Source organism: Scatophagus argus, chromosome 8 (genome assembly GCF_020382885.2).
Source record: "Scatophagus argus isolate fScaArg1 chromosome 8, fScaArg1.pri, whole genome shotgun sequence".
NCBI classification, from domain to species: Eukaryota; Metazoa; Chordata; class Actinopteri; family Scatophagidae; genus Scatophagus; species Scatophagus argus.
This window is the reverse complement of record NC_058500.1, coordinates 6091367-6117624: the sequence shown is the minus strand read 5'-3', so window position 1 is coordinate 6117624 and position 26258 is coordinate 6091367. Positions and strand designations below refer to the sequence as shown.

The 26258-nt window shown below is 44.4% G+C and overlaps 1 protein-coding gene across 7 annotated transcripts in view; it reads left to right on the top strand.

Moving 5' to 3' along the window:
* Positions 1–26258, top strand: part of camta1a (calmodulin binding transcription activator 1a) — a 264990-nt gene that overhangs the window by 142055 nt on the left and 96677 nt on the right. For all 7 annotated transcript variants that reach the window (XM_046396757.1, XM_046396762.1, XM_046396760.1 and 4 more), the window contains one exon: positions 11698–11833. In XM_046396757.1, coding sequence (XP_046252713.1) covers positions 11698–11833 — 136 coding nt within the window. The remainder of the gene's footprint in view (positions 1–11697; positions 11834–26258) is intronic.

Sequence of the window (26258 nt, the reverse complement as noted above, 5' to 3'; positions counted from 1 at the left end):
AAATAATTATCTCCCAACTCTCTGCCCCCAACATCTTCAAAAGAGGATGTTCCATTGATGATTTTTGCCCTACATCATAGCTTTGCTCTTGCCGCGACTCTAAAACCCAATATAGCGTAATTAAACTAACAAAGTGACATCAATAAAGACAGAAGTGCTCTGTAATTACAGTCTGTGCTAGGACATCATAAGCAGGCAGTGTCATCACCCTAACGAAGGAAATAAATCGATGGCAGACAGACAAAGCCCCGCTTTACGATCCCCTTCTCCTCTGACACACAAAGCCAACCATAAACACGAGTAAGGCGAGAGTTTAATGGCAATCTTAAAGTTGCAGTGGCCACTACCTTGTCTTTACTGCTCCTGTCCAGCAATACAATGGGTGCCTTGACACTTTCACCACTCCCATCCTCTCCTTCATTAGTTGTGCTTCTGTCTGTTTCTCCCTTCAGTCTACCTTCTCTCGCCCCCACCCACCCGTATGGTGTCTGGTCTCCTCACCCTCTGGAGACACATGAGTGGCAGGCCTCCCCCCTTAATAACTGTGTATTCCAAATCTGACACAGTTGCACAAACATACACACACACACGCAAAAAAATAATATGTTGCAGGATTTAAGATTGGCATTCCCGCGTTGCCTCTTCCCACGGAGCGCAATGTGGACAGCAAGGCTAAATGTCAGCGAAAGATATTTAATTCCACCCGCATGCACACACGCACGCACACACACACACATACACACATGCATAGAGGCACACTCAAAAACCCAACACAGACAAGACACCCCACGCTGATAGTGTGTGGAGTGTGAGGGTAAATGTCAAGGGATGATGTAAATTCGCGTGATTGCTTCCAGAAGTAGTTCATCACTGTGCCAGCACTGGCCAGAGCAGTGTCTCATTGTCCTCCAAGAATTTCTCCGAGCAGGACAGTGGGACTCCAGCAGGAATAGCACACCCTGGTTGCGTGTTACTGTGTGTGTGTGTGTGTGTGTGTGTGTGTGTGTGGCTGGGTGTTAACGGGGGGAGGGTCCTCTAAATATATAAAACCCACTATCTCTCTTAACACGTTTTATCAGGGCTGACCTAGTTTCCTGAAAACTACATAGTATAAATTCACAGCGGTAAAACATTCAATAATGTACTTAGATATTTTCCCATACTGTCTGTACTGTACATCTAGCTGAAATTAACTCACATGCTAACATGCGCCAGACTCATAGGATCAGAAATAAGGATGTGTATCTTGTTTTAGTCTTGTACAACAACATTCTTCATCGTGGTCTCACGGTGACAGTGGTGGATCCCCCTTGATGCTCTTTCCCCTTACAAATAACATTTGACATTTGAGAACTGATGAGTGGAAAGTTGTGTGTCCTGCTGCAAATTGATGAACACAACATTTTGTTTCATCACCTTTTTTCGGGCCTTATATGCTGCACACTCTTTGCCATGCTGTGGCTGTCGCCTAGACCCCCACCCACCCACCCTCACCACATTCTCACAGCCTACTTGCTGAGGTGAATGATGAGCAGACTCACTGGTGTGTCAAATATGGGGGAAATAGTCAATCAGCTAGAGTGGTGTGGCAGGCCTGCATGCTGCTGTGTTTTGGAAATGCTGCTGCAAGAAGTGTGTAAAAGTCATGCTCTCTGCCAGACTGAGGATAAACATTTTATGGTTTTGGAATAGGAGGGTTACACCTCCTCCGTCTCTGGAAGGCATGGCTGGATGCTCATTGCATCAGTGATTAGTCCACCTCAAGCTGTGTGGGATTTATCATGCCAGCCATGCATGAGTGTGTCTCTGGCTGTATATTTATGTGTGCGTGTGCTGTGTGTCTGAGTGTGTTTTTACAAAACAAAAGGAGGAAGGGAAGAAAGGAAAGAGAGAATGTTTGTGTGTGGATCATTTACGGAGGAGAGAGTGTTGATGGGATTTAATGTGTGGGAGCTCAATGGGCCACTGAACTTGGAAAATGAAAAGGCAGAGGTGGCCGTGATTAGAGGTGTGCCTTGCTGACTACTTTATGAGTGTATTCAAATGTGCGTGTGTACATGCTCATGTAGATGACTGTGGGAGTCGGGGGGTATATAAACATGGTGGGGCACACACAGCCTGTCATCTTCATTGTTTAGGCAGAGCCCATCAGTGTTGGTGTGTTAACCAGGAGAAGCAGGGTAGACTTATCCTCTGCTTCTATCAGTCACAGTGTGTGTTTGTATGTGTGTGAGGTCCTGGCCTTGGCAATGCATCAGAGATGGAACAGAGTGATCTCAGACATGTGCCAGGGGCCAAGGTCAAGGGTCATCATATACAAACATACCAGGAGAAATTGAGTGCGAGAGAGCGTCAGGGCCTGTGGGACCACTTGACTAACACTCTCACCCATAACATCATATGCTACCCACACCCTGTCAGTCTCATCTCTCCTCATACCTTTCTTTTTTTGCCTCCATTCTGCTACTGGTAACAGGTAATTCACACCCAGAGTAACAACAACAAAACATGTCAGAAATAACAAGATTTTAGAATGTAGCTTGTGTCATAGCATGCATGATGTGCCAAAAATAAAAAAAGTCACAGTCTGCAGTAAAACAATAGCAGGAGACAAGAACAAAAATCAAAATGCCAGGGTTCATAAAGGAAAGAACAAACACTTCTTATTGATATATTTTAACTTCACTATCTGTGCATTAATTTTTATATTTATGATATTTATGATGACATGATAAAACTATTTATTTTACTATCTAAGCCAGACCCTCTTCTTGCATGTCTGTATGCAAAGGCTGCAGCTCATGTTGAGTGGCATTCAGTAGCGTTCACTTAAGTCAAATGAGATGTGTTCAGTTTTATGGTTATCTGTCAGTGTATTAACTGTCTTCACAGCAACATCAACAAGCAAACATCCATACAGATTGTTTTGGTGTGAGCTGCTGAGTTTTGTAGATATTAGCTGTAGGGATGCAAGCTTTTTCTCAAATATAAGGGAACTTTGCTTGTGTCTCTCAAAGTGTCAAAAAATACATTTGAAAATTCTACAGTAGTGCCTCTTTCCACAAATCATGACCAGTTAGTTAAGATAATACACAGAGCTTGAGCATTTTCATGTGGGAACTGTTTTCTTTCTGTACTGTATCACTGTGCAGAAGGGAATGTTCATCTACTCATGGATGGGATGTAAACATTAACGGTGTCCTCCTCAGGTGAGCTACATCATCCTTCTACCAAGTGATACAGAGAAAGTTCCTGCATGAAACTGCTCACAGTAAGATCTGTCTAAGGCCTACGGTCTGAGACATTGCTGCTGAGCTTTTCAGATGCTACTTTGTGCACACCACAAACAAAGTGCCATCTTGTTGCATTATATTCAAGAGACGGCAGACTGCCGTCATCTCAGCCCATATTGGCAAAGCTCGGCAACCCACCACAAAACAATCTGGATGGATAAAAAAACACTACATGTAAAAGGAAAATATGTGTTTTGGATTTTGAGATGAATTGTCCTTTTAACCAGGGTACAGTTGTAGATTAACGAAGCCTGAATGCTCTTTTTCTGTGAATGTCCTGCTCCACGCTGACACAGTTGCCCACATTCACAGCTGAAAGCTTCCCAATACAACCAGGGTCTGATCTTTTGGCCAGATGAGCAGCTTTAATCTGTTTTGTTGAAAGCTGGATCACGCTGATTGTCCCCCACACTGCTCTGTTGCGGCTCAGTTTGATGGTCGATAAATTAACTGACTGCAGAGCAGCATTTAGCTGGTGTGGAAAAGAAATGCCGTCATACCGCCATAGACACAGCACTGCTCAACTCTTTATGCTATGGCTCTGAGCAAATAGCTTCTAATTATCTTTATGTTGTTTTGTTCTTGTGGACAGTGCTCATTAATCAACAGTAGTCCCCGGTCAAATGTACTTTGTATTAACTCATCTACATTTGTTATTTTCCCTTTTATGTCATATCAAGGCCAGGCACAACACTGTAGACTCCCCTCTGTTGACTCTCTGTATACTCAACATTCTGGCACAGGTTGTGTTTACGGAGGCGAATCATAGTGTGTCAGTGTTTGTGTAAAATCCCCCCACCACACACAGGGATCAGAGAAGAAAACGAATGCTATACTGTGAACCTCATCCTGGAATCCAATCCAAGCATCGCTGCGGAGGTGGCTTGGGCTCCAATATGTTTAGTGCTACCTCGAGACCATATCAGCCCTGCAATGCCTGAAATTAGATTTGATCTGCATGGCCACCATCACTTGACCATGGCTGATGTCCGTTCTTCTCCCCCTCACTCTTTATCTGCTGCTGAGCCCCGGGCTCCAATTAATCCCACGATGCCTGGCTGTGGTTGGTATGGTGACCAGACAGGGCACAGAGAGAGCTGTGATTCCCAGGTGAAAGGTGGGATAGACTTTCTGATTCGCTCCAGCACACAGATAGAGTTACAGCTCAATTTCAAGCTCTCACCCTCACTGGTCTATCCTCATGACTAAAATAGGGCCAAGGAAGAGGAGACAGGAGAGAAAGAATAGCTTCTTCTTTTCTTTCTTTCTGTTTCCCTAACTCTCTCTCCCTTTTCCCACTCGTTTCATTCCTCACTCCCCAACAACCCCCCCACCCCCTCCACCCCTTCCTCACCCTTTTTTCAACCTGACCCCACTCCCCTCCATCACTGTGCTGATGTTTTTTTTGTGACAGAAGGGACTCTGAGATGTGCTTTATAGCTTGGTCAGCTTGTAAAGCAGCACTTCTAACTCTATAGTTCTGTCTCACTTTAAAAAGTGGAGGTTTTTTTTGACCTGACTGGCTCTTTATCTCTCTCTCTTTTCACTTGTTCCTACTACTCGTGCTTTGTTCTTTTACCTTTTTTGTGGACAAAGCAGGATTTGTGAATTAATCATAAGTGGTTCAATAGCTGGCCTTAGCCGTGCTCTGTCATTGGGGGATCAATAGGGGAAGGTCAGTGGCACTGTGGTGGCACTGACTTCTCTGAAGGAGAGACAAGGAGGGCCAGGTGATCCATAAGCTCAGTCTGGCATGAGGCGTGATGAGGAGGAGAGCCTGTCCTTGCCCCATCCTACCTCTGTTTTGGAATCTGGAGAGAGAAACAGCTGCCCTCACCTCAAGTGGACTTCAGTGTCTGTCTCGTTGTCCCCATATCATGCTATCGTATCAAGGTGGTGCCCAGTTTCTCTTAAAGAATAGCAATAATTTTCACATTCATATAAACCTCTGCCAGTACAGACAGACTCAAGGTGTTACAGTTTGTGGAAAAGCTTTTTAAACTAGGTTTTGATTCTCTGTTTTTTACTTTTCTTGCTTATCATTATTCTTGCTTTATGTCATCATACTCTGACACTTTTATTTTAAATACTCAGAATGAATCAAGTTCATGGCACTTGTTTTACATGTCATTTATATGAAATCAGTAAAGAGAAATGAAAGTCTTTGGTCCTCCACTCTGAATTGGGCCCTTGAAATTACACGACCACATCATTAACTCTCCTCCTTCCTGTTTTCAATAGAAAGCAAAGTTGTTGTTACTAATAATGAAAACCTGACCTTTTCTTGCTGCAGTGTAGTTCCTCTTAGATTTAATTGCATTACTTTTTTTTGTTGTTGTTTTTGTTTTGTTTTCTTTTTCTTTTTTGTCATGGGAAAATGTACGCTGCTACAACAGCAAATCTACTCCATGACATAAAATAAGACTGTTTGCAATTCCCTGTTGCACATGCATTATTTAAAGTAGAAAAGCATCCTCTTTACAAATTGTCATAATAAGGCACTGCTACAGGACTTAAGGCTACACATGCACGATGCACGTAGCATGTAGATGTCAGCAGGCACCAGGCTACAGAGAAGCTTCTTTCTGATGGCACCTTTATTTGCAATGTACTGAGACACACCACGGATGATTTGTGAAGATTAGCGGAGAGGATGTGAGGTATGAATCATCGTCTCTGTAGCTGCTATTTCCAAGTAAGCATATGCATACTGACTAAAGGCTGAAAATAGCATTCACCACAAATATGATGTGGAAGCCTTTAGAGCAAGCAGTTGAAAGTCATCAACATTTCAACTCAGTTAAACTTATTATATTCGCTCTCTCTCTCTCACACACACACACACACACACAGCAACAGTATGCATTTCAACTGACTAAGAAATGTCTTCACAGCCAAAACCTTACAAGCACCGAAACTCAAATTCCGTGTCACACCTAAGCTGTACATCAAAGCGGCACATTAGCCCTTGCCGCTATGTGTGTATGTGTTGACACAGTGAATGGAGCAATGTAACCAGTGTACGACATGGCTATTTGTAAATAACGTCCCAGCCTCATCCACTGGCGGGAGCTGAGAGCTTTAAGTCTGAGTAGTGATGGCAGCCTCCCTGAAATGTGCATGAAACCGGCTTAGCGCTATCAGCGCAGCATCACCGCCAGTCACCAGCCTCTCTCTCATTCTGCTGGGCTGCTGTGGACCAGATAAGAGCAACACCACCCTCCTCCCCTACTGCTTCTTTCCGCCTTATGTTGTCTCCCAACAATCCACCCACCCTCCCACACCAATTCACCCCTTTCCTCTTTACAAGGTCTTATAGGGACAGAGACATTGATGTGTAGCTACAACCGTAATTTATATTCTTTGTAAATTGTCTGTGATTTTTTTCATTGAGATAAGTGCGGGGGGAACATCTGTTTTGTGCTGGAGGGCAGTGGGCCGGGGCCTGAGTTCTGTGGCAGTCAGCGGCAGTAAGGATAGAGAGAAAGAGGGGAGGCACACGATCTGTCTCTCCATCCTGAATTACAACTCCAGGGGCACAGCTACCCTCTCATCAGTACTACTGCATTTAGTTGAACACATTGAATAAACTGATGCTGAACTCCATCTGTACAGCCTTGGAGATGCGTGATATCACATTTAGAAGACTTAACTTTATGATTCACGTTGCTGACGACCGTGACCGTTTACCAGACCATCCAAAAAAATAAGATTAACATGCTACAGAGAGAAGGGGTTGATACGATTGCGTAACTTGTTCCAGCCGACTGACCCACCACAATGCCCCTTCCTCCTTTAATTACAGTATTTAATTAAGCATTCATGGTTGAGGGCTGAGGTCACTCAGGACTGCAGTAGTAAAAACCATGGGCATGACAGTGACCAAGCATCGAGGCCTCATTGGCAGTCAAAGTTGTACTCGACCTGCGGCGTCTCGACATACGAACACTAGCAGGGGAGTTGGAGGGGTTCAAAGCAGCGCAGACAATGAATCTCAATCCTGAGGTACTGTGGCAGATTTACATTTAAAGTAGTTTTAGCGAACGCCCCACTTCCTGATGCATTCTTTGGCAGGGCTGAAGGGAGCAGCTTATCTGCGAGTCATCAATTGCACGTGATGCGTCCAGATAGCAGCTCTCCCGGTGCAGCACCGGCACCTTTCTGCTCACACCAGCTCAAAGATGATGTGCCATCTAATAGAGTGCCGTTGCTTTGAAGTATAATTACATTCCATATGGAAACACCTCTGCTCAGCATTGACAGCTTCAGGTGTGCACGTGTGCGTGTGTTCACTTGCACCCATGTGTTTTAACACATTTGAACTATGTTTTACCTGTGATTGACAGAACCTGTAATGACCAGCATCAGTGCATTATTGATGTTCTGTCACTCTTTCTGCTGTTAATGTTCTCCCTAGATGGAGCAACGGTGTTACCAGAAGCTTGCCGTGTATGTGTACTTGTACATGAGTGTGATGCATGTGTGTGAATCCTCAGGGGCATGTCCGTACCTCATATTTATACTAGGTATGGTGTGTGTGTGACATCATGTGTGTGTTTGCGTGTGTGTAGATGTGTTTGGATGAGTAGTAGGTGTGAGTGTGATTGTTGACACAGTGGGGTAAAGGCTGCGATGGCTGAAGGCTCTGATGGGTAATTGAGAACAGCAGGACCACTTCAGGCCCAAACCAGCTCACCCTCCGATCCTTAAAGCCTCTCCGGCCCAGCTCTCCTCTCCTCTCCTCTCCTCTCCTCTCCTCTCCTCTCCTCTCCTCTCCTCTCCTCTCCTCTCCTCTTCTCTCCTCTTCCCTCTTTTCCTGTCCTCTTCCCTCCTCTCCTTTACTCAACTCTGTTCTCTTCTACTCTACACTACTCTGCTCTGCTCCTGGCTGTACTGCCAGTTGAGCTTGCTGGGGAGAAAAACAGCATGTATGATATTAATCAAACCCAGGGCATCATGGGGAATAGGGTAGAGTGAGGAGGGGGAATGGGAGGCTAGAGCCCAGCTATTACTGCTACACCGGTTCACCAAGACCGAAATATTTCATTCTCTATAACCCTTTTGACAAGAATACATCCGGCAGCACAGAATTCTTACAATGTTAAGTGGGAATACCAATAATTAAAATTCTGTATGCTCGTCTTGAGTAAACATGATACAGTTGAGTAGTTTTGAGTCTGGTAATACAGTAATAGCTTATTTCACATATTATAAGTAATACAGTGAGGACATGCTGTGATTTTGTTTTGTTTGTTTGTTTTGTTTTGCTGTTGTATGAACAGCTAATCGTTTCCAAAAATGTTTATGTACTCACACAATAAGCCTGTTTGTGTTCTGCATTAAAACAGTGTTTTATCTAGTCAGAATACTTCAAAGTTCCACCACTGTGTTTTTATATTTTAGGATTTCAGGCTGATTCACCAGAGCTGTGGATTCTCCACACTGATCCCTCCTGGAACAGGAGAATCTCTCACGCTCATGCAGATGTGTCCCTCTACGTCTGTCTGCTTTAACTTATTCCTCCCTTCTCTCTTACTGCCAGTGAAACCGAGCCTGTGAGGGTTTTTTGCCTGTCTGCGGGCCAGGGCTCCCGTACTTTGCCTTTGTTACCCATGCTGAACACGTCACCAACCTCATAAACCCCCCCACCCTCCCCAGACTTTTTCAAATGAAAAAATCTGATTGAGTGAATGCCATTACCTGGGTAAATGAATGATTCCTAAAGGACTGGACAAGGCCTAACACCACCCTGAGGGTAAAGCTTATTATCGCTGCAAACTCCTAAGAGGAGAGAGACGGCTGTGGAGCTTGTGTGCACTTTGTCAGAGGCCTATATTTCCATATTAATCTGACACATTTAGGCATCTGAGACAGAGGCCCTCCTGTCACGCTTCTTTGATAACAGAGCAGTTAGCTTTTCCCCCTCATGTATAAATATGTATAATTCTGATAAGATTAATTGAAGCGCCTAAGTATACAGTGTTAGGAGATGACTTGGGAGGGAGAGAGGGAGAGACAGCAGGTGGGAGGGGTAGACACATTATGTTGCCAAAGACTGGCCTATGCCTCAGACCTACTCCAGAGTGGGTGCCTACGCTTTTTCCTCTGGGCCCAAAGTGCCTTGAATTGAAAATAGCATCTACCTAACAGACCCTCAAAAATAGCTGAGCGAATAAGTTTTTGCGCAGAGCCGATAAATACGGCATGGAGCCTCTGACACCGAAGCCTCACCCCAATTTCCAGTGCTCTGGAGGAGATCAGATAGCCCTGTGTCATTTGATTTTCTGCCTTATCTCATCCGCGCCCATCTTTTTGTCTCAAGCAGAGCTACATTTTAAGAAGCGCACACTCCTTGTATCTTTTGAAGGACAAAACCTAGAATGATATTGAAACAAATAATAGGATCACACTGTTAGAGAGCACCATTACGGTGGCTGATTGATACCTAGTGCTGATGTAGGCATGTCAAATGAGGATCCTTCAAGTGACATTTAGGATGCAAATCTGAAGCAGTATATGTTGAGATGGTTGCAATCTGCAAAGTTCTTAGTTCATGAGTGCCATTTATGATCACGCTCCACGATGGGTGACATTACAGATGCTGTAAACTAGAAGACAATTTATACTTCTTGTATATCCCATCCAGCCATTGAGCAGTTCCACTTTTCAAACTGACCAATAAAAGTGTCTGTTTAATAGTTGTTTTCTGCAAAGCATGCTGAGTACTGAACAAGAGCGGGGCAGTGTGTGAGGAGAAGACGGCAGGAGAGAGGGAGGTGTGGGAGAGCGGAGGTGAGGGATCCCGAGACAGATGAAACGGGGGGGGGGGGGGGGGGGGGGTAGAGAGAGAAAGAGAAAGCCAAAGAGAAGTTGGAGCGAGGGAGGAGACAAAGACATTCCCCCGTGCACAGCTTGAGTTGACTGACGGCAAGAAGAGAGGGTTGTGCAGAGGAAGGGAGGAGGAAGGGAAGAAGGGAGATCGGCAAGGAGTGAGCAAGTCAGTGTGTGAGTGGCGTCTCTCATTAGAAGGTGCTGTCAGGGGCCACAGAGGGGGACTAAGGGGACCCCACCTCCCCTTTCTCCTCCCTCTCAACTGGCCCCTGAGATCCGGCCGGGAAAATGATTGATGAGTGATGCCAAGATAAACACGCACCCTGGCCCCCAAAGGCAGCCCTGCAAAATGATGCATGCAGCGTTATAAATAAACCTTCTAAAAAAATTACAACAAACAACAAAACAATGCAAAACAACCGTTGGGTTTTCTTATTTTGAAATTTGTTACAGAAGACACCAATCAACCCAGCTTTTGTTCTTTGCTTTGATGAGAGTTTTTCTCATTGTTTATTTCTGGTTTTATATGTTTGTGTGTGTGTGTGTGTGTGTGTGTGTTGTGTCTGTGCATGTGAGCAGTGAGCACAAGGCTAACAAGGCTCACCAGCTGACTGGATGGTTAAGCCCTCCTCAATAGTTATGCTGCCTCCTCAGCAGCTTGGGCAGGCGACTTTCCCACTCATTCACTGTGAGGCACCGAACACTCAGGAAAACCTGTTCTCATTTGGGAGAGCTCCAAATCATAGCAGCTGTGTGTGTGCGTGAATGTGTGTATGTGTGTGTGTCTGTTGGGAGGGGTGCAAAAGTGTGTGGGAAACAGATGCACTCTGTGGCATATGTATGGATTCATAATGATATGTAGCCACTCCACAATGCACACAAATACACACATGCAGATATGTTCAAATGCACACTAATTGTTGAGTAAGTCATAAATGTTTTATGCTACACTTTCTGTTAATGTTTAACTCTGAGCTCCAAATGTCTCTATTACAAATCGAAGTGGAAAGGCAGATTATCATCAAATAGTTACATTATATCATTATGAGCCCACAGGCTGTGGTCTGGTGGAGGGAGGATGAATTATGAATGGAGTGTGAGGGAGGATCTTCTCTTAGCCCTAGGGACTTCCAACACCACAACTCATTTAAGTTGGATGAATGAGAGATAAGGAAGGAACCCCCCCACGCCCCATGCTGCTTGCCTTACACGCTGGCCTTCATGTAATTTACTCTGTGAGGAGTGCCACTTCAGCTGCTCGGAACACACACACACACACACACACAACACACACACACACACTCTTCTCATTGGGAGAAATGTATGCTGAAGGGTGCTTTGTTCATTGTCAAACTGTGCATACCAATGCTGAAAAACACCATAAAGAAGTCTTGTCATCTAAGTCACTGGTGCATTTTCTGCCTGGCGCAGACTCGTGTCGGGCCTCTTTGTACATCTCTCAAATGAGTCCCCGAGCTGTGCTGTAGCTTTGCCTAAAAATTCCTCTCATCTCTTTTCATCTTTCTCTCTTTTGCTCTCTGTCTCTCTCTCTGTCCCATCTCCATGGATCCAGGCCACAGAATGGGTCGATGATATTGTACAATAGGAAGAAGGTGAAGTACAGAAAGGATGGCTACTGTTGGAAGAAGAGGAAAGACGGGAAGACCACACGGGAGGATCACATGAAGTTGAAAGTACAGGGAGTTGAGGTGAGTGTATTTAAAAGAGTTTGGATTTAGAGGGAGTGAATGGGGAAAGGGCAGAGGGTGGGGGTGGGTATGGGGTGGGCAGGAGCCCACCTTCACCCTGACAGACAAACACGGGTCTACAGTGAGCTCTCCCCTGGCTGTAATGGAGACAGTCACATGCTGCAGTTGGCCCGTGTCTCCTAGGAGCCTTACCAAGAAACAATGCGGCACAACAATAGTTTTCCCTGGGAAGCCAGTGGAGTGGAACCGATTGTTTGTACCTTATTAAGGCTCTGGATGTTGCCTTTGCTCCAGAGAGCCTACATTAATCTTGCTTGCTCAAAGCAGTACTGTGGAGCTAGCGTTCCCTCACCTCACTCCAAGTCGATCCCTATACCAGCTGCTGCCATAAAAGGCCCTGTTGTGTCTGTCCTTGGTTCACCCAGGCTCAATCTTGCTCGACCTGAGGTGGTGGCAATGCAGTGTTGGCACCTTGGCTGATTAATCAGCAGGTCCGCATGTGAGACCAGGCAAGTCTCAGCCCCAGAATCCTTCACTTCTTTTGCTTTCAGTCAGGCTGAAGTTTGGCTTCAGTACTGTTGTTGTGCAATAAGCACAGATGCCACAAGCACAGGAGTTGAAATAAAGTAGTAGAGATGTGATGGTAAGAGATTTTGGTCCCCCATTCGTGTGTGCGTACATGTACACACACAAACACGCATGCACACATAACCACACTCCTCAGGGAGCGATGCTGTGAGTCTGTGTCACACAGTGTGACAAAGACAAAGCTCAGACATTCTCCCAACAGGGGCTCTGCTCTCTGTTTGTACTCCTCCAGATATTTGTCACTCCAAGAAAATGGCCTCTTCCTTCGTCTAGCCAGCTCAGTGTCATCTCTGGTCCTGCAGTCGGCTGATAACCTGTTGGGACTACATATATCCATCCTTTTGGGCTGTTACATATTTTTCCGTTTTCTGACAGTCTTGGCTTTTCACAAGGTTTAGTCAGTCAACTTGCATTGATACAGTTATATTAAAATGTAAACGGAGCTTATGTATAGAGTTGTCTAGAATGTGGGCCCAATAATGTCAGTCCCCACAGAACACGTGTAAAATCTGTACGGTTTGAAAAGTTGATTCAGCACTGTGTGATCGTATTTTTTTACATAAATAGACTAGCATGTCTTACCCCTTTTCATTGGCAGTGTACATTAAGTCTCTCTTTTAGGCTATCACACTAAGCTGGGTTGGTTCTCCCATAACCAGCTTCAGCTTTTCGCAGGTTTCAACCCAAGTTGGGGTTTGATATTGCAGTATTAGTAATACTAATAGTATAATAGTATAATATATATAATAGTATAAGTATTAGCTGGCCACTCTCTGGTGAACATGTCTTGTACAGTTATTATAAGAGCCAGTAGTTTCCCCAAACCCATGTAGACAAGGTAAATAAGCATGTGTTTAAAGCAAAACATTTAATGGAGAGAAGCAACAGATGTTTGTTGAAAATGTCCACACATCTGTCTCTCTTCTGCTCTTGGCTTTATCATCTAGGCCCACTTCAGCACACGTGGAAGCGCTGCCCCTGAACAGAATACTGTACTGTTTGCCACTGTCCTATTTTCCAGCATCAGTGCTGGTCAGTGCTCCAGAAAAACAGCCGTTTTATTTATTTATTTATTTGTTAAAGCCGCTCTCTCAACTGGCACATCGCAGCTCCTGTATCTTTGCAGCTTCTCATGTCCGGTGATCGTACCTGTTCTTCTTTGGTCTTGTAGCTGTCACAGTGGACAAGGAGAAACATGGTGTTACAGTCTAAATATATCCAGACCCCTGTGACCAGCAGTTCCAGCTTTATATAAATAATATTTTAAGAAAAGAACATTCCCTGACAAGCCATTGCTGAATAGATGGGGTCTCGGGGTGGGGAATCTTGCAATAAAACACAAAAGACTCTTGAATCAAGGGCAACACTCCAGATTTACTTTTTATGCTACATGTAGTGCTGTATATGCTGTGTGGTCCTGTTGGCTTGCCACAGTGTGTCCAATGTGTGCCCTGAGCATCAAAAGATGCGCACGTCAGAAACAGAACCAACACATGCTGGATAGAGAGAGGGGGAAGATTTCGTTATTATCCAGCCCTTGGGGAATTTGAGGAAGGAGCATTGCTTTCATCTCAGTCAACTCTTTAAATGAGCATTGAGTGATTCACTGGTGGCTATTACACTATTTTATGTCCATCAGTCGCAATAAGCAGTCAGAGGCTGAGATGCACTTATCAACTCACTAAACCTGTAGGTGTGCAGTGTACAGTATGCACCAACACAAAATAAAGGGCGTACTGAAGCAAAATCATCATGATTCACGCACGCAAAGACTGATGGCTGTTCATTGAGCTGTCGGCAGTTACTCTGCACAAAGTGTAACTCTCTGTCCTGTGATTTTGCTCTGCGAGCTCCTGTATGTTGTAACCAGTCTAATTTACCAGAGCTAATTGCTGTGTGAGCAGCAGACCCAGTGCAAGGTGTGAAGGAGAGAGAGAGAGAGAGAGAGCACAAGGAGAAATTGACTCACGCCTGCAAAGCCACATAGAAGCTCATGGAAATTGGACCATAACTGCTATTTCACACAATGTACATAAAAAACCAAAAATCAGTGCATGCATAGCCTGTGTGCCACCGAGGTTGTGTTGTGCATTCCAGTGTCTTTTGTGTACACATTCTGCATCTTGCAGCCTTGAGAGACCTGAATCATGTCTTCACACCTCAATACTGAGAGACAGAGGTGATCCATCATTGCTGTAACCAGCATGTGAAGGGATCCATGACCCATCATCCACAGTCATGTTTATTATAAGCACATTCAACTGACTTGACCTTGTCTTCTGTACTTGGAAAATATGAGACCTCAGGAGATGATAAAGAGCTCTTTACTTCTGCTCACTACTCTATTTAGAAGAGGAAAAGAAAGATTTATTTAAGTACATTATTCATTTCATACTTCTGCAAGGCAGAACACAAAGAGTTGACATAACTTGAGCATAACCTCTCTTGTTTTACAGGAGTCTTTACATCACTCATGCTGTGCTGTAGCTGCTCTGATTCCCTAGCCATCCAGTGCTTAATAGAGGTTGTGCGGTTATTACATGGGCCAGGTTTAGTGCACAGAGCGGACAAGTGTTGTGGGTGGTTCAGGCTAGTGATGCTCAGTGGTTCCAGCGAGGGAGAGGCTTTGAGTCCGGAGCGAGGGGCCTTCTGGGGCCTGCGAGAGGCAGCCTAGCGTGGCAGGAGTAGATGTCAGCGTGTACTGGTGCTGTCCTGTCTGCTCTGCAGTGCTGGCTCAGCAGCCCATGTAAACTAAGGCACTACTCTACTTCACTCGCCCTCTCTCTCCTTTCTACCTTTTTCCTTCTGCTCTTCTACCTCTCTTACTCTGTGTCTGTCATTTCTCAGTCTTTTAATTCTTTCACTAGATTTTTCATTGTCTTACTTCTCACTAACAACCCCCCACCCCTCCAAATCCACAGTCCAGACGGACAAAACCTTAAGTTTGGCGGTAATGCTCCCTGTTCCCTAAAATTGGAGCGCAGGGCATGTTGCGGCATTAGCGCTTAACAGGCCGTGAAATAGCAGCCTGCCTTCCTGACGTCTCCCCCATCACTCCAGGTGAGCTGGCCAGACGGCTGGATAAATGAGCAAGAAGCACCCCAAGCAACCGGCTTGCATTCAGGGCACCTGAGGAGAGATGTCCATCAGTGATTATCTCACCAGCTCAAGTTGTTTGCCAGCTCCTGGCCAAAGCCAAACTTCAGTGGTGATCCTTGCAACCACTCTGAAGATGTCCAGTGACTGTATGTCAGTCACGATGATTGGTTACACCAGGTTTTGATAGGCTTTATTCTCCCGCAGAGTCATGTCATCTTAATTCAGGCTATAGGTCTCACAGTGTGCATAGCTCTAGCATCCCCTGGCTTCTTGATGTGAAATAGCAGCAACCTCTGCCCACATCTGGTTTGACAAACTCCAGCTGATCTCCGTTCTGCTTCTTGTCAAGCTTTTACCCCAATGCTACCACCTCTTCTTATCTGATTAGCTGTTAATGTCAGCTCAAACACCCCATCTCCTCCACTCCTCCACCTATTCTATCCTTTCTCCCCATTATTCCTAAGCTTTAATAAACTCCCTCAAACGCAGATCGATTTTCTCTTAAGTGAAGGTGGCAGTGCCTCTGACTTATTTCATTACCGCAGGCTAATTATACCGATTGAAATGAGCTTCTCTTCTTAAGGTGTGCCGCGCTGCTCTGCGTCCCCACGTTCCCCACACTTTAATGCCAATACACTTCTCTACCAATTCCCTAACTCCCATTCCTGTCTCAGCTCCACCCCACCATCCCTTCATCCAACCCTCTCACTGTCCACCACCTACATAATCAGCTGGCGCATCCTTAGCTCCCGTAACTTGTCATTTCATGTTGGATTCACCCTAATGTGTGATTTCAACTGTGCAACTGTGCAATGAAGGAAGGTAATGGAGCATGCTGGTGGCTCAATCGCCTCTGTTCATTGATAATAATGAAGACAAATGTCAAAGCATTAGTTGCTAATGTTGTAATGGAGTGGATGCTAGTAGATGCACACTGGATGCTGCACTGCACTGGCTTTCAATATCACATGACCTTCAACATTTAACTCCTCTTTTTACTAGCAGTCTAACTCCTCCTTTTGCAGCATATCACACATTTTTTTTTATCCATCCAGGAACATTTATGCCTGAATTCAAATGACCTTCTTGATACACGGCTTCATACTTTCACTTTTTTGTCTGGTAGTTAAAAAATATGCTGGGGAAAAAATTTAATTCCACAATATCATGGACAAATGGGTGGGCTACACTGGTAAGCTGTAATCAATCTAGCCACATATCAGTGAAATAGAGTTGCTTTGGGTGGCTGTGCTAGAACTGATTTACAGATGCAGTGGCTGATATCACCAGATTGTGAGGCCAGATGTGAGAGGGCACTAAACAAACCCCTGTTTCTGAGAGGAGGTGACACTACGCATGTTCTCCCCCCTGCCACTGCTCCAAGTCAACTGTGAAATTAAGATCAAATTACTGATACAGGTAATGCCCAAAGCAAAAAAGTTAGTATTTTCCATTTTTATTCAAACTTATAGCCTGTCTTTTGAACAACAGTGAGCTGCCTACTCTGTAAAGACAGTAAATCGATTACTGTTTCCATTGTCTTCTCTCTTCTCCTGGAGCCTGCTTTGTGCTTGGTTATTCACTATTTTTTTTCCTTGCCTTGGAGCTCACACAGCCAGCTCTTCCTTTTTGAATTATGTGATTGTGGAGGAGTTAATATTAATATGTATGTGATATTTCAAAGAACGGTTGTCACGGTTATAACTCCTAACCTTCTGCTCACATACAGTACAGAGTAGTAGTCAATGCGTGGTTGCAAGGACACAACAAATATATGGTTTAGTTACTACAGGTAGTCTAATTTATTAGTGCTAATACAAGTTAGCATGACCTTGGGAAGGGAAAATAGAAAAAGCGTCATGCTTTTAAAATGAAGGAATTACAATGGATATTGCAGTTAGCTTTAGATGTTGCCATGCATGCAACATAAGTGATGGAGCTGGATATTCATTTTAGTTATTGTGTGATTTTTTTATTTATTTTTTTTATTTATCCAGCACAGTAGATTAAAGCAGTGATCCTCACCCCAGCATAATGGCTTAATGGGGGTTGTTATGTTGTTATTAGCGACTGAACCAAAGCCTTCCCACATGAACGCCTTACCCCCAGCATTGAGAGCGTCCACTTTCCTTTAAGACCGCAGTAATTAGTTTTCCTCTCTTACTTCTTACAATTGCCGAATCACTCAGCAGCAGTTAAGCCCTCAGTCTGCCTTTCATGCTGACCCCGCTATCACCATTTCAATCCAGCAGCAGGATTTGAGGGGCTAATTTTGGAAAGGTTGCTGTAGGGAGTGAATGTATAAGCGACCCGTCAAAAAGCTGCACTTTATCGACAGCCTCCATAATTTAATTTACCACACACTGCCACATGTTGAAATGTTGTCATGCTGAGGCATCTCCACAGGGGTCACCTTCTTTATTGTTATTCCCTTTTGGAGAAGGAAGAAATGTCCCCAAGAAAAATGCCTGATAAATTATTTAATTTGTCGCAGAACTTGAGGACTTTGGCTTCCATTTAGAGACTGTTTTTATGGAGGCTCCCCATTGTAGCATTTCCAGTAAGAAAGGGGGAACTGTACAGCAGCTACAGACACTTATTTCATTGTTGAAAAACTAAAAGAATTTGGAGGACTAATGGAGCACAGGGAAAAGAGGAAATAAGGATGACTTGAAGGCACATAACTGTTTTCATTCTTTGTGACACTTGGCATAAAAATCTTTTGGACAGTAACTAGGATGCTTCCTGGTCATTTGCATGTCACTCATTATCTTTATTAATACCGCTGGTGTACCAAATCAAGCGAGTTTGCCAACATTTGAGATATATAACCCCATATGGGAGAAGTACAGCAGAACCAACACCAGATATGCAAAGACTGGGCAAGAGGTTTGTAGAAAGGGTGAAAAAAAACACACAGCGCTGCAGGCGGTGAGCAGGCTTTGCATAACTCTATGGTTTGTTCTTAGTATGTGAGCTCACTTTTTGTTTGCTCTAGTGAGTGAAACTCAGATTCCTTGACAACACAGGGCCTGGTTTTTATGCTAATGAACAACTATTACCAAGGATTTTGCCTTCTGACATTCCTCAGATCCAGGCCAAAATACTTTTCAGAAATTCACGGTGCTCAGAAAACACCACCAAGTGATACAGTGTGCAGAGTTATGTGCTGAAAGGCCCACTGTGGTCTGCACTTCAAACCACTGCTGCATTCAGTTGAATTATGGCAGTTCAAAGGGAAGCAAGCAGTTTCAGCATCAGTCTTACCCTCACCTCCGTTATGTCAAGGTGCGAGTTCTTTCGAAATCTCCGTTTAATGATCTACAACCAGCTTCTGGCTGGTTCTCACATTTCTGGGGCATTTCTTTCTACAGACCAGGACCAAAGGGTCAGCCGAGGTGTGAGTATTGAGCAGAATCAAAGAGTGGTTTTCTGTTCCTGAAAACCTGTAAAATGCATTATATAGATTGCTTGAAATGCCTTGGATATCTCTTCAGGATATGCCTTTAACTGAATCTGTGAGTTCCCCTTCCTCGCCATCTGTCTTTATCTTGTTCCCTTTCCTCCCCCTTTCTCTGTATCTTTCTTACCTCCATCTGCTTCTTCTTTGAAAAGGCTACTTACTCCATTGGCCTCCTAATATACGGCCATTCCTGTAGTGAAGGCACACCCCTATGTGAAGAGCAGCAGTTTTCTTTGGATGCTGTAAGGACTTGGCATAACCATCTCTTCCTTCCCCCTGCTGAGTCTTGAACACTTGGTTCTTTTAATATCCTTCAGATAGGGAGCACAGCACCAGTGTTTGGGATACTACTATACATGGAGGGGCAAAGGCTTTGAGGAGGAATCATCCAGTGACATTATCTCTTTTTTACTCAAAAAAGGCAATACAGCAGGAAATTTTTCCTGCCTCATCTGCAAAAATATTTGTCTATTGACGTTTGCAGTGAGATGAACTTGTTATACACCAGCATCTCACTCATCGGCTACCTTTATCTTCCTTTCTGCTTGGCTGTTTATTCTGCTGGCTACTCTACATGGCCTATGTATTATTAACCAGCAACACAGAGGTTTAGATGTAATTTGCTGCTGTGTTACATTTAATAACTGCAAAATCAAAATGTAGCAGTGCTCCAACATTCACTCTTCAAAGGAGGTATAATGAGTGGGGCTGCAAAGTTCAAAGAGAATGGTTAAGTGTTTGTATAGAATTATACAGGGTGAGCAACTGTGCTTTCCTCAGAGTGATATTGAAAGGTTTGATATTTTACATGGAAGGGTGCTAAAGAGAAGTTTAACACAGGAAACAGGTTTAACTCCTCTGCTTTGGGCATGAAATACTAACACAGATAGAAGTCTTATCATTAATGGTCTTGTCTTGTAAGTTTTGTTAGTCATAACTTTGTGTCTTCCTGCTTTCTCTTTCTCTTCTTCCTACCATCTTGTGTTTGCTTTGCATTCTCCACTGCTTTTATTCCTTTGCAGGCATCAGTTTCAACCTTGTTCTTTTCACAGTAATCTGAATAGATGTTCAGTTCTGTGTCTTTCTGTGTCTTTCTTTCACGGCTTTTCTTCAATTTCTGTTGATTTTCAGTGCTGTTTCTGTTTTGTTTTGTTTTGTTTTTTGGGGTGGGGTGGGGATGTCGTTATTTTGATATGCATTTTTTGTTGATAGCTTTGGAATGAAAGACAACAACAGACTTTTGTGGATTTCTGTTGTACATTTAAATGAGGAGAAAGAAGGAGTCATTTGTTTAAGCCCAAGGGGGTGCTAAGCTTTTTCTGCATTGTGTGTCGACACTGGCCCCCTGTTAATGTCACTGTCACTAAATAATGATGCATGCATGTAGACAGATGCACTGACACGCACGCATACTCACCGACAAATTACTGCATCCGTGTACATTTGTTTAGTTTGACTGTCAGAATCTCGGGGGCGGGTGCCTCGTTAATGTATGTATGTATGGCACATGTGCAAGTGAATTTCTACACTGAACATGCACGTAAGCAGATACAGTAAAACCTCATTTCATAAATGGAGCCTGTTATTGCTGGAAAATTACGTCTAAAGATACAAAAAAAAATTCTCCTATGTGATAGATGAAAATGGGAGAGATAAAAATGAATCAAAAAGACTGTGGACTGTGGAAAATAAAATACTGATGAAAAGGAGAGGAGGGAGCAAGAGAGGCTTAGAAGGTGGATGGATGGTGAGGGAGTAGGGAGGGAGCGGTGAGTGTTGAGTGTGGAGGAGAGAGAAAGCCGGAATGAACGATATATAGCCTCTGGCAAACAGAAAACAATTGTTACACTGCCTCCCATAACCCACTTCAACCTTAAACAGCAGATTTTTTTCACTCAATTAATTTCTACACATTGGAGCAGGGGCCTTGGCTGAAGCTGGGCTTTTATGTGCTCCTGCTGCTGCAAGGCCTATACACATCTCTGTCTGTCCTGTCTCTCCCTCTCTCTCTGTCTGTCTCTGTCTCTGACTTTTCTTTATTTCTTCAGAAAATGAGCACTCTGCATTGGAATGAACTGGAATACTTTTAGAGGTGAAGTCTGACTTAACAGGGAACTATTATATATTTTAAAAAGAGCACGCACATCTACAGTTTTTCTTTGATTCTGTGCTAGGACAAGAGATGACTTTTAACGTAATTTGTATTTTTGTTAAAATAGGATTTAAAACTGCAGAATGTTATACAGTTCATCATTGAGTTTCACCCTGGATTACATGTAAAGCTGATACAAAGCAAGAAGGCAGTCACCTTTAATTCTTTATTCAAATTATAAAATCCTGTAAGAAGACCCCTGAAGGAAAAACAATGTTTTAATAATAATAGTGATAATAATAATGATGATGATAATAATCAGACACAGGAGCAAACCAGGCCATGGTGGCTCTGTGTGGTCAGCAGGTTGACTTGCCTTAGGCCAGAGGAAGGGAGAGCAGGCAGAGACAGATGGACAGATAGATTTGGGAGGGCATGACTGAGCTGTGTCTGTGTGTGGTGAGTGAGGGCCCGTCGGAACAACATGAATCATGGCTCCAGTTGAGAGAGGAGGAGATCAGATCAATAACAGCCCAGAGGAGAGAGAGCAGTGTGAGAGAAAGAGAGGATGAAGGGAGGACACAGGAGGTGTTCATCACTGGACCACCCTGACTCCCAGTGTGTTCACTTTACTTTTTCTTTCACAGGCTGTACAGTTAATGTATTGAGCCAAGTGCAGGTTCGTTTTCTTGGTGAAAACTGAAACATAGGTGGGTGCAAACATTGTGTTAGTTGTACATACCGAATATTCAAACGAAGCTGTGTACATGCTATCTATGGTCATCTTCTGAAAAGAATTGTAAAGAAAATTCTTGTCCTCATTTCACTCCTGCAAGGTGTTGACCTACACATAATCTATTCTTAAAGTGCGTTTGAGAATATTATAGTCTGATGGTGCGCTGAGTAGTTTTATCAATTGAAAGGAAAGCACTCAATCTTAATTTTACTCCTGAAGCTACACATACTGTTTGATTGGTGCATGTGTTTAGTTGCTCGTGCGAACGTGTAAAAGAGTGTGTGTTTTTGTCTAATGCACGAGGAGTGCAAAGGCTCAGCAGTGGTCATTTCTCATTAAGTGACCGTGTACCTAGGGGAAAGGCCTGTTTTTACAAACTGTGTGTGTGTGCCTGAAGCAACTACATAGTTAGTGGCCAGTGTTGGCGAAGCTGTCTGGATGTTTAAGCATGCTAAGCACACAAGTGTGAGATGGCCAGGCTCTTCACTCCACCATTGTGCTATGGAACAGGCAAGCAATTTTTCTCATCCCTCCTTTTTTATATAATTTGGTCGATAAAGGTGAAGGACGTTTCATCGCTGTTTCTCCCTCCCGACTCCCTCCTCCTTGTGTGCTCCGCTCTGTCTCAGAGTGAAATCCCGAGATAAAGCTCGGCGGCGCTCCATGTTTAATGGAGCTTAATCCCACAGATTTGAGATACGGAGCTGTGAGGTAATTCCCTCGTGCCCATCTTCACTAACACAGAATGGTCATGTGACCACCTGATTCTGCGCCTTTGCTAGACACAGACAGACAGGTGGACAAACAGACAATGAAAAACACATAAGTCTACCAAGAACAAATGTGTGTGCTTTTTTAAACAATTTATCAGCAAAAGGGTTTGTTTTTTTTCTCAGGATCACAGATTGTTCATTATCTCATCTGCTGTAAAACCAGTTTCCTTTCCCTTCAACTGTGCCTCAGTTAAATGTGGTCATGTTTACTTTGGCTGGTCAGTCAACCTCCCTCTTGATGGGGGATTTATAAATTAATCTGCAACGCAGAGGCGAATGTGAGCCAAAGTGACGAGTTTGGAGAGTCATAAGTGAAAGCTTAGTATCCACAGACAGGACTCCAGCCACAGCATCACGTCAGGACACTTGGAGAGAGTTAAGTGGGGTTGGCTGGCGTGAGGATATTTCGAGAAGCCATGTGCTGGGAAGTATTAAACCCACCAACAATCCTCCTTAAGTGATGAGCTGACACTAAGCAATTTACTATTCACCCTGCCAGTGAAAATATTTCCAATCCGAGTGCGTAAAGCTCCCATGGCAGGCAATACGCCAAGCCCTCTTCTTCCATCTGACACTTTTTGTTTCAGAATAGCCACTGTGTGGTTCAATTTACCCCAAGACATGCTTGTCAGGCCCGCCTGACATGAGCTTCGTTGTCAATGTGTAAAACAGTCCACATGGATGATTGCAGAGCAGCACTGGTTGTTAGTGGTAGCGAATGGGGTTTGGGAGAAAGGGAGTGTGCATATTACCTCTTTTTGCCTCTTCTTGCCTTTTTATATACACTTAAAAGGATGCTGACAGCAAAAACAAAGAAACAAGCAGCTCCACTTATTTAATCAGTCTTAGTATGAGGCCTCTGTGGACTACATACCTCTTCCCAAAGATTTCCTTGTCTGCTCTTATTCTACCTTTTCTTGCTTTTATTCTGTATGTACTACTCTGTGTGATGTTCCATCTGCTCCTGTCTCCTCCCCTCCCTTCTTCATTGCCTCTCAAGGTATAAGACACCTAATTGTCACAGGAGTTGAGGCAAAGCACAGGGTGAAAACACAGAGACACAGCGGAGTTATTGTCCAAAACAAAAACAGCAGGCTTGAGCGCTCAGAAAAGCCACGTACACATAGACATCAGGATGTCGCTGTTCTTAGGCAGAAGCTGAGTGTTCGAAGCCGTGTTTGTTTATGTGTGTGTGCGTATATGTTTCTGGCAGGTGAGGGGGCACATCGTCCTTTATAGCTGCACACTCTCTGGCACTGTCACTTCAAAGTCTCAATCGCTTGCCTTTCTGGGCCCCAACCACTGCCAACGCAGCCAATCCACCCCTGCCAAGGTCCTCTTCATCCCTTCGCTGCTGCTCTTCTCTCTTCTCCTTTGCATAATTACCCAAGTAATTGTGGAGTAATTGACTGCATCACCTGCTCCTAGGAATCTCTGGCATTGTTTAATAAACAGCTGGAATATGCACCACATGTTGTTGGAGAGCAAGAGGAGGAACATATTGGGGCAGAGGGGGAGGGCTGGGAGCCGGGAGAGAAGATAGGAGGAGGACTGAAAAAAGTTGGGTGGTGGAGCCTGAAAAGGAGGAGGCGAGAGTGTACACATGCTAATTTCCCAAACAGAGACGCACAGATTTAACGTTCTCTAGGCAAGTCCTGAACTTGTTATGCAAGGTGAACATATTATTGCCTGTGGAAAGATTAGTGAGGGAGAGGGTAATGAGAGTGGGAGATGGATAGATTCAGAGACACGGAGAAGAGAAGAGGCAACAGAAAGTGAGTGAGAGAAAGTTTGAGGCATGAGAGAATAGATGGATAGATGGGGGGGAGAGGGGTGAAGCGCGCCTCTCCGAGCTAATGACATTAAGGAGGTCTGATGAATCGACACCCGCTGAGTGTTATTGACGTCCCCTGAGCCTGCCCAGGCAAAGCCAGCCTCCCAGCCCGGGTATTGGCTAGCCCTGCTCCTCAATTAGACTGCCTGATTAGATTCCCTCGGTTGCGCCCTCTCATGGGGTGAGCAGGGTGGCATGATGGATGTGATGGGCAGGATTATCAGAGGGGGGTGTCACCCATGCCCCGCCCGGGGGGCGCCAGACGATGGGTTTGACCAGTCGTAGCAGGGGCGTGTAGGCGGAGGGCAGGGGGCGCGGCGCAAGTCTCTTATTGAGGCTGTCAATCATTGCCGCTCACAAGATAGGGGCTGTGTCTCTGCACAGAGATGCAAAGGAGTAATTACTATTCCATCTCACTTGGCATCTAGATGTATGAGGCTGTTCACAACCACTGACCTCACGTGGCAACCCCTCGCCATCTTTGAAATTGTTTGAAAATGCTCAATTTACATATCCTGTCCTTCATTCACTAACCCTTCGACAAGGGACTCAAATTGTAACTTTTCGTACATACTAAAGATTTTGTGGTTTAGATTTAGTGTGATAATCAATGACCAAAGTGAGTGTGAAAAAATGTCTTCAGAGTTACGTTTTGCTATCATGTGTGTTCCTATTAGTACCCAATGTTGAAGACTTTGGCCAGGATGTGTCCTTAACCCTATTCTCTCCATTTCTAGTAGTGACAGTTACTTACAACCATTCATCAACATCTTGGCTCTTGTGGTGCAAAAAATGGGGCAAGTCAGGTAAGTGTCCCAATTCAGCAGTTTTGAAAGGCAGTAACTAATGATATTGCAGGAACGGGGGCTGCTGCTGTTTCCCTGAGAACTTTCTTTCCTGTTCCATTGTGTGTTTGTGTGGCTGGATAGCTGGCTAATGGCCTGTCTCTGATGAATTAGGGGGTCTGACACCCTGCAAACACACTCTCCCAAGGTCAGAGCAGCCCACAGATTACCATATCCGGGGGCTTTAACAATCTAACACAGCCTCAAGTCAGTCGGATGACAATTGAGTCGAGCACACAAGAAGATAAGGGAGTTGGAGAATGAGGAGGGGGGGGATTTGGCTCCAAAGGAAGAAATTGCTTTTAAAGTGGAGAAAACCTGCAGTGATCTCCGCTGCTGATGTCCCCAACAGTGGCTGTGATGCCAAGTGTCCATTTGTGCATCCCTCTCAGTTAGGGCGCCTTGCAGTTGTTCACTCCGCAATGTTATCCCTTTTCTTTATTGGTATTCAACCCTCCAGTCCTTGTTAAAGAGTGCTCTTACACCCAGAAAAGTGCCTAGTGAATGTGCTGTGCTGTAACACTTCCACATTTCTTCACAATAGCACCAAGATGTTTTCTAATACAACCTGGTATAATGTTCCAGTAAACAGTCCAACATATTGTATATTGATTCATGAGCGAATGTAGTCAGCCTTGCTGTGATGTGGAAGGTGTCACAGACAAGTAGATAAAACAATCAGAGATGTACACAAACGTGTGCACAAACATGGACTCATCTTAACCAAGAATATAGTCAACACACACGCACATGGATGTATGCTCACAGAAGCAAATTGTAACACATAAGGGCATACACACATCCACCCACACACTTGCCAAATGTGTCTGCAGGGAGCAGGCTAAAATGTCAACCTATGTGCATGGCTGCCTCCTGTCGCCGCCTCTCTCCTTATTTCACAGCAGCACCTGGTGGTGACAAAGAGCACAGAGGAGAGAGAGAGACTCCCCAGGAGAGGAGAGGAAAGGACAGGACTGGACAGGACAGGAGATGAG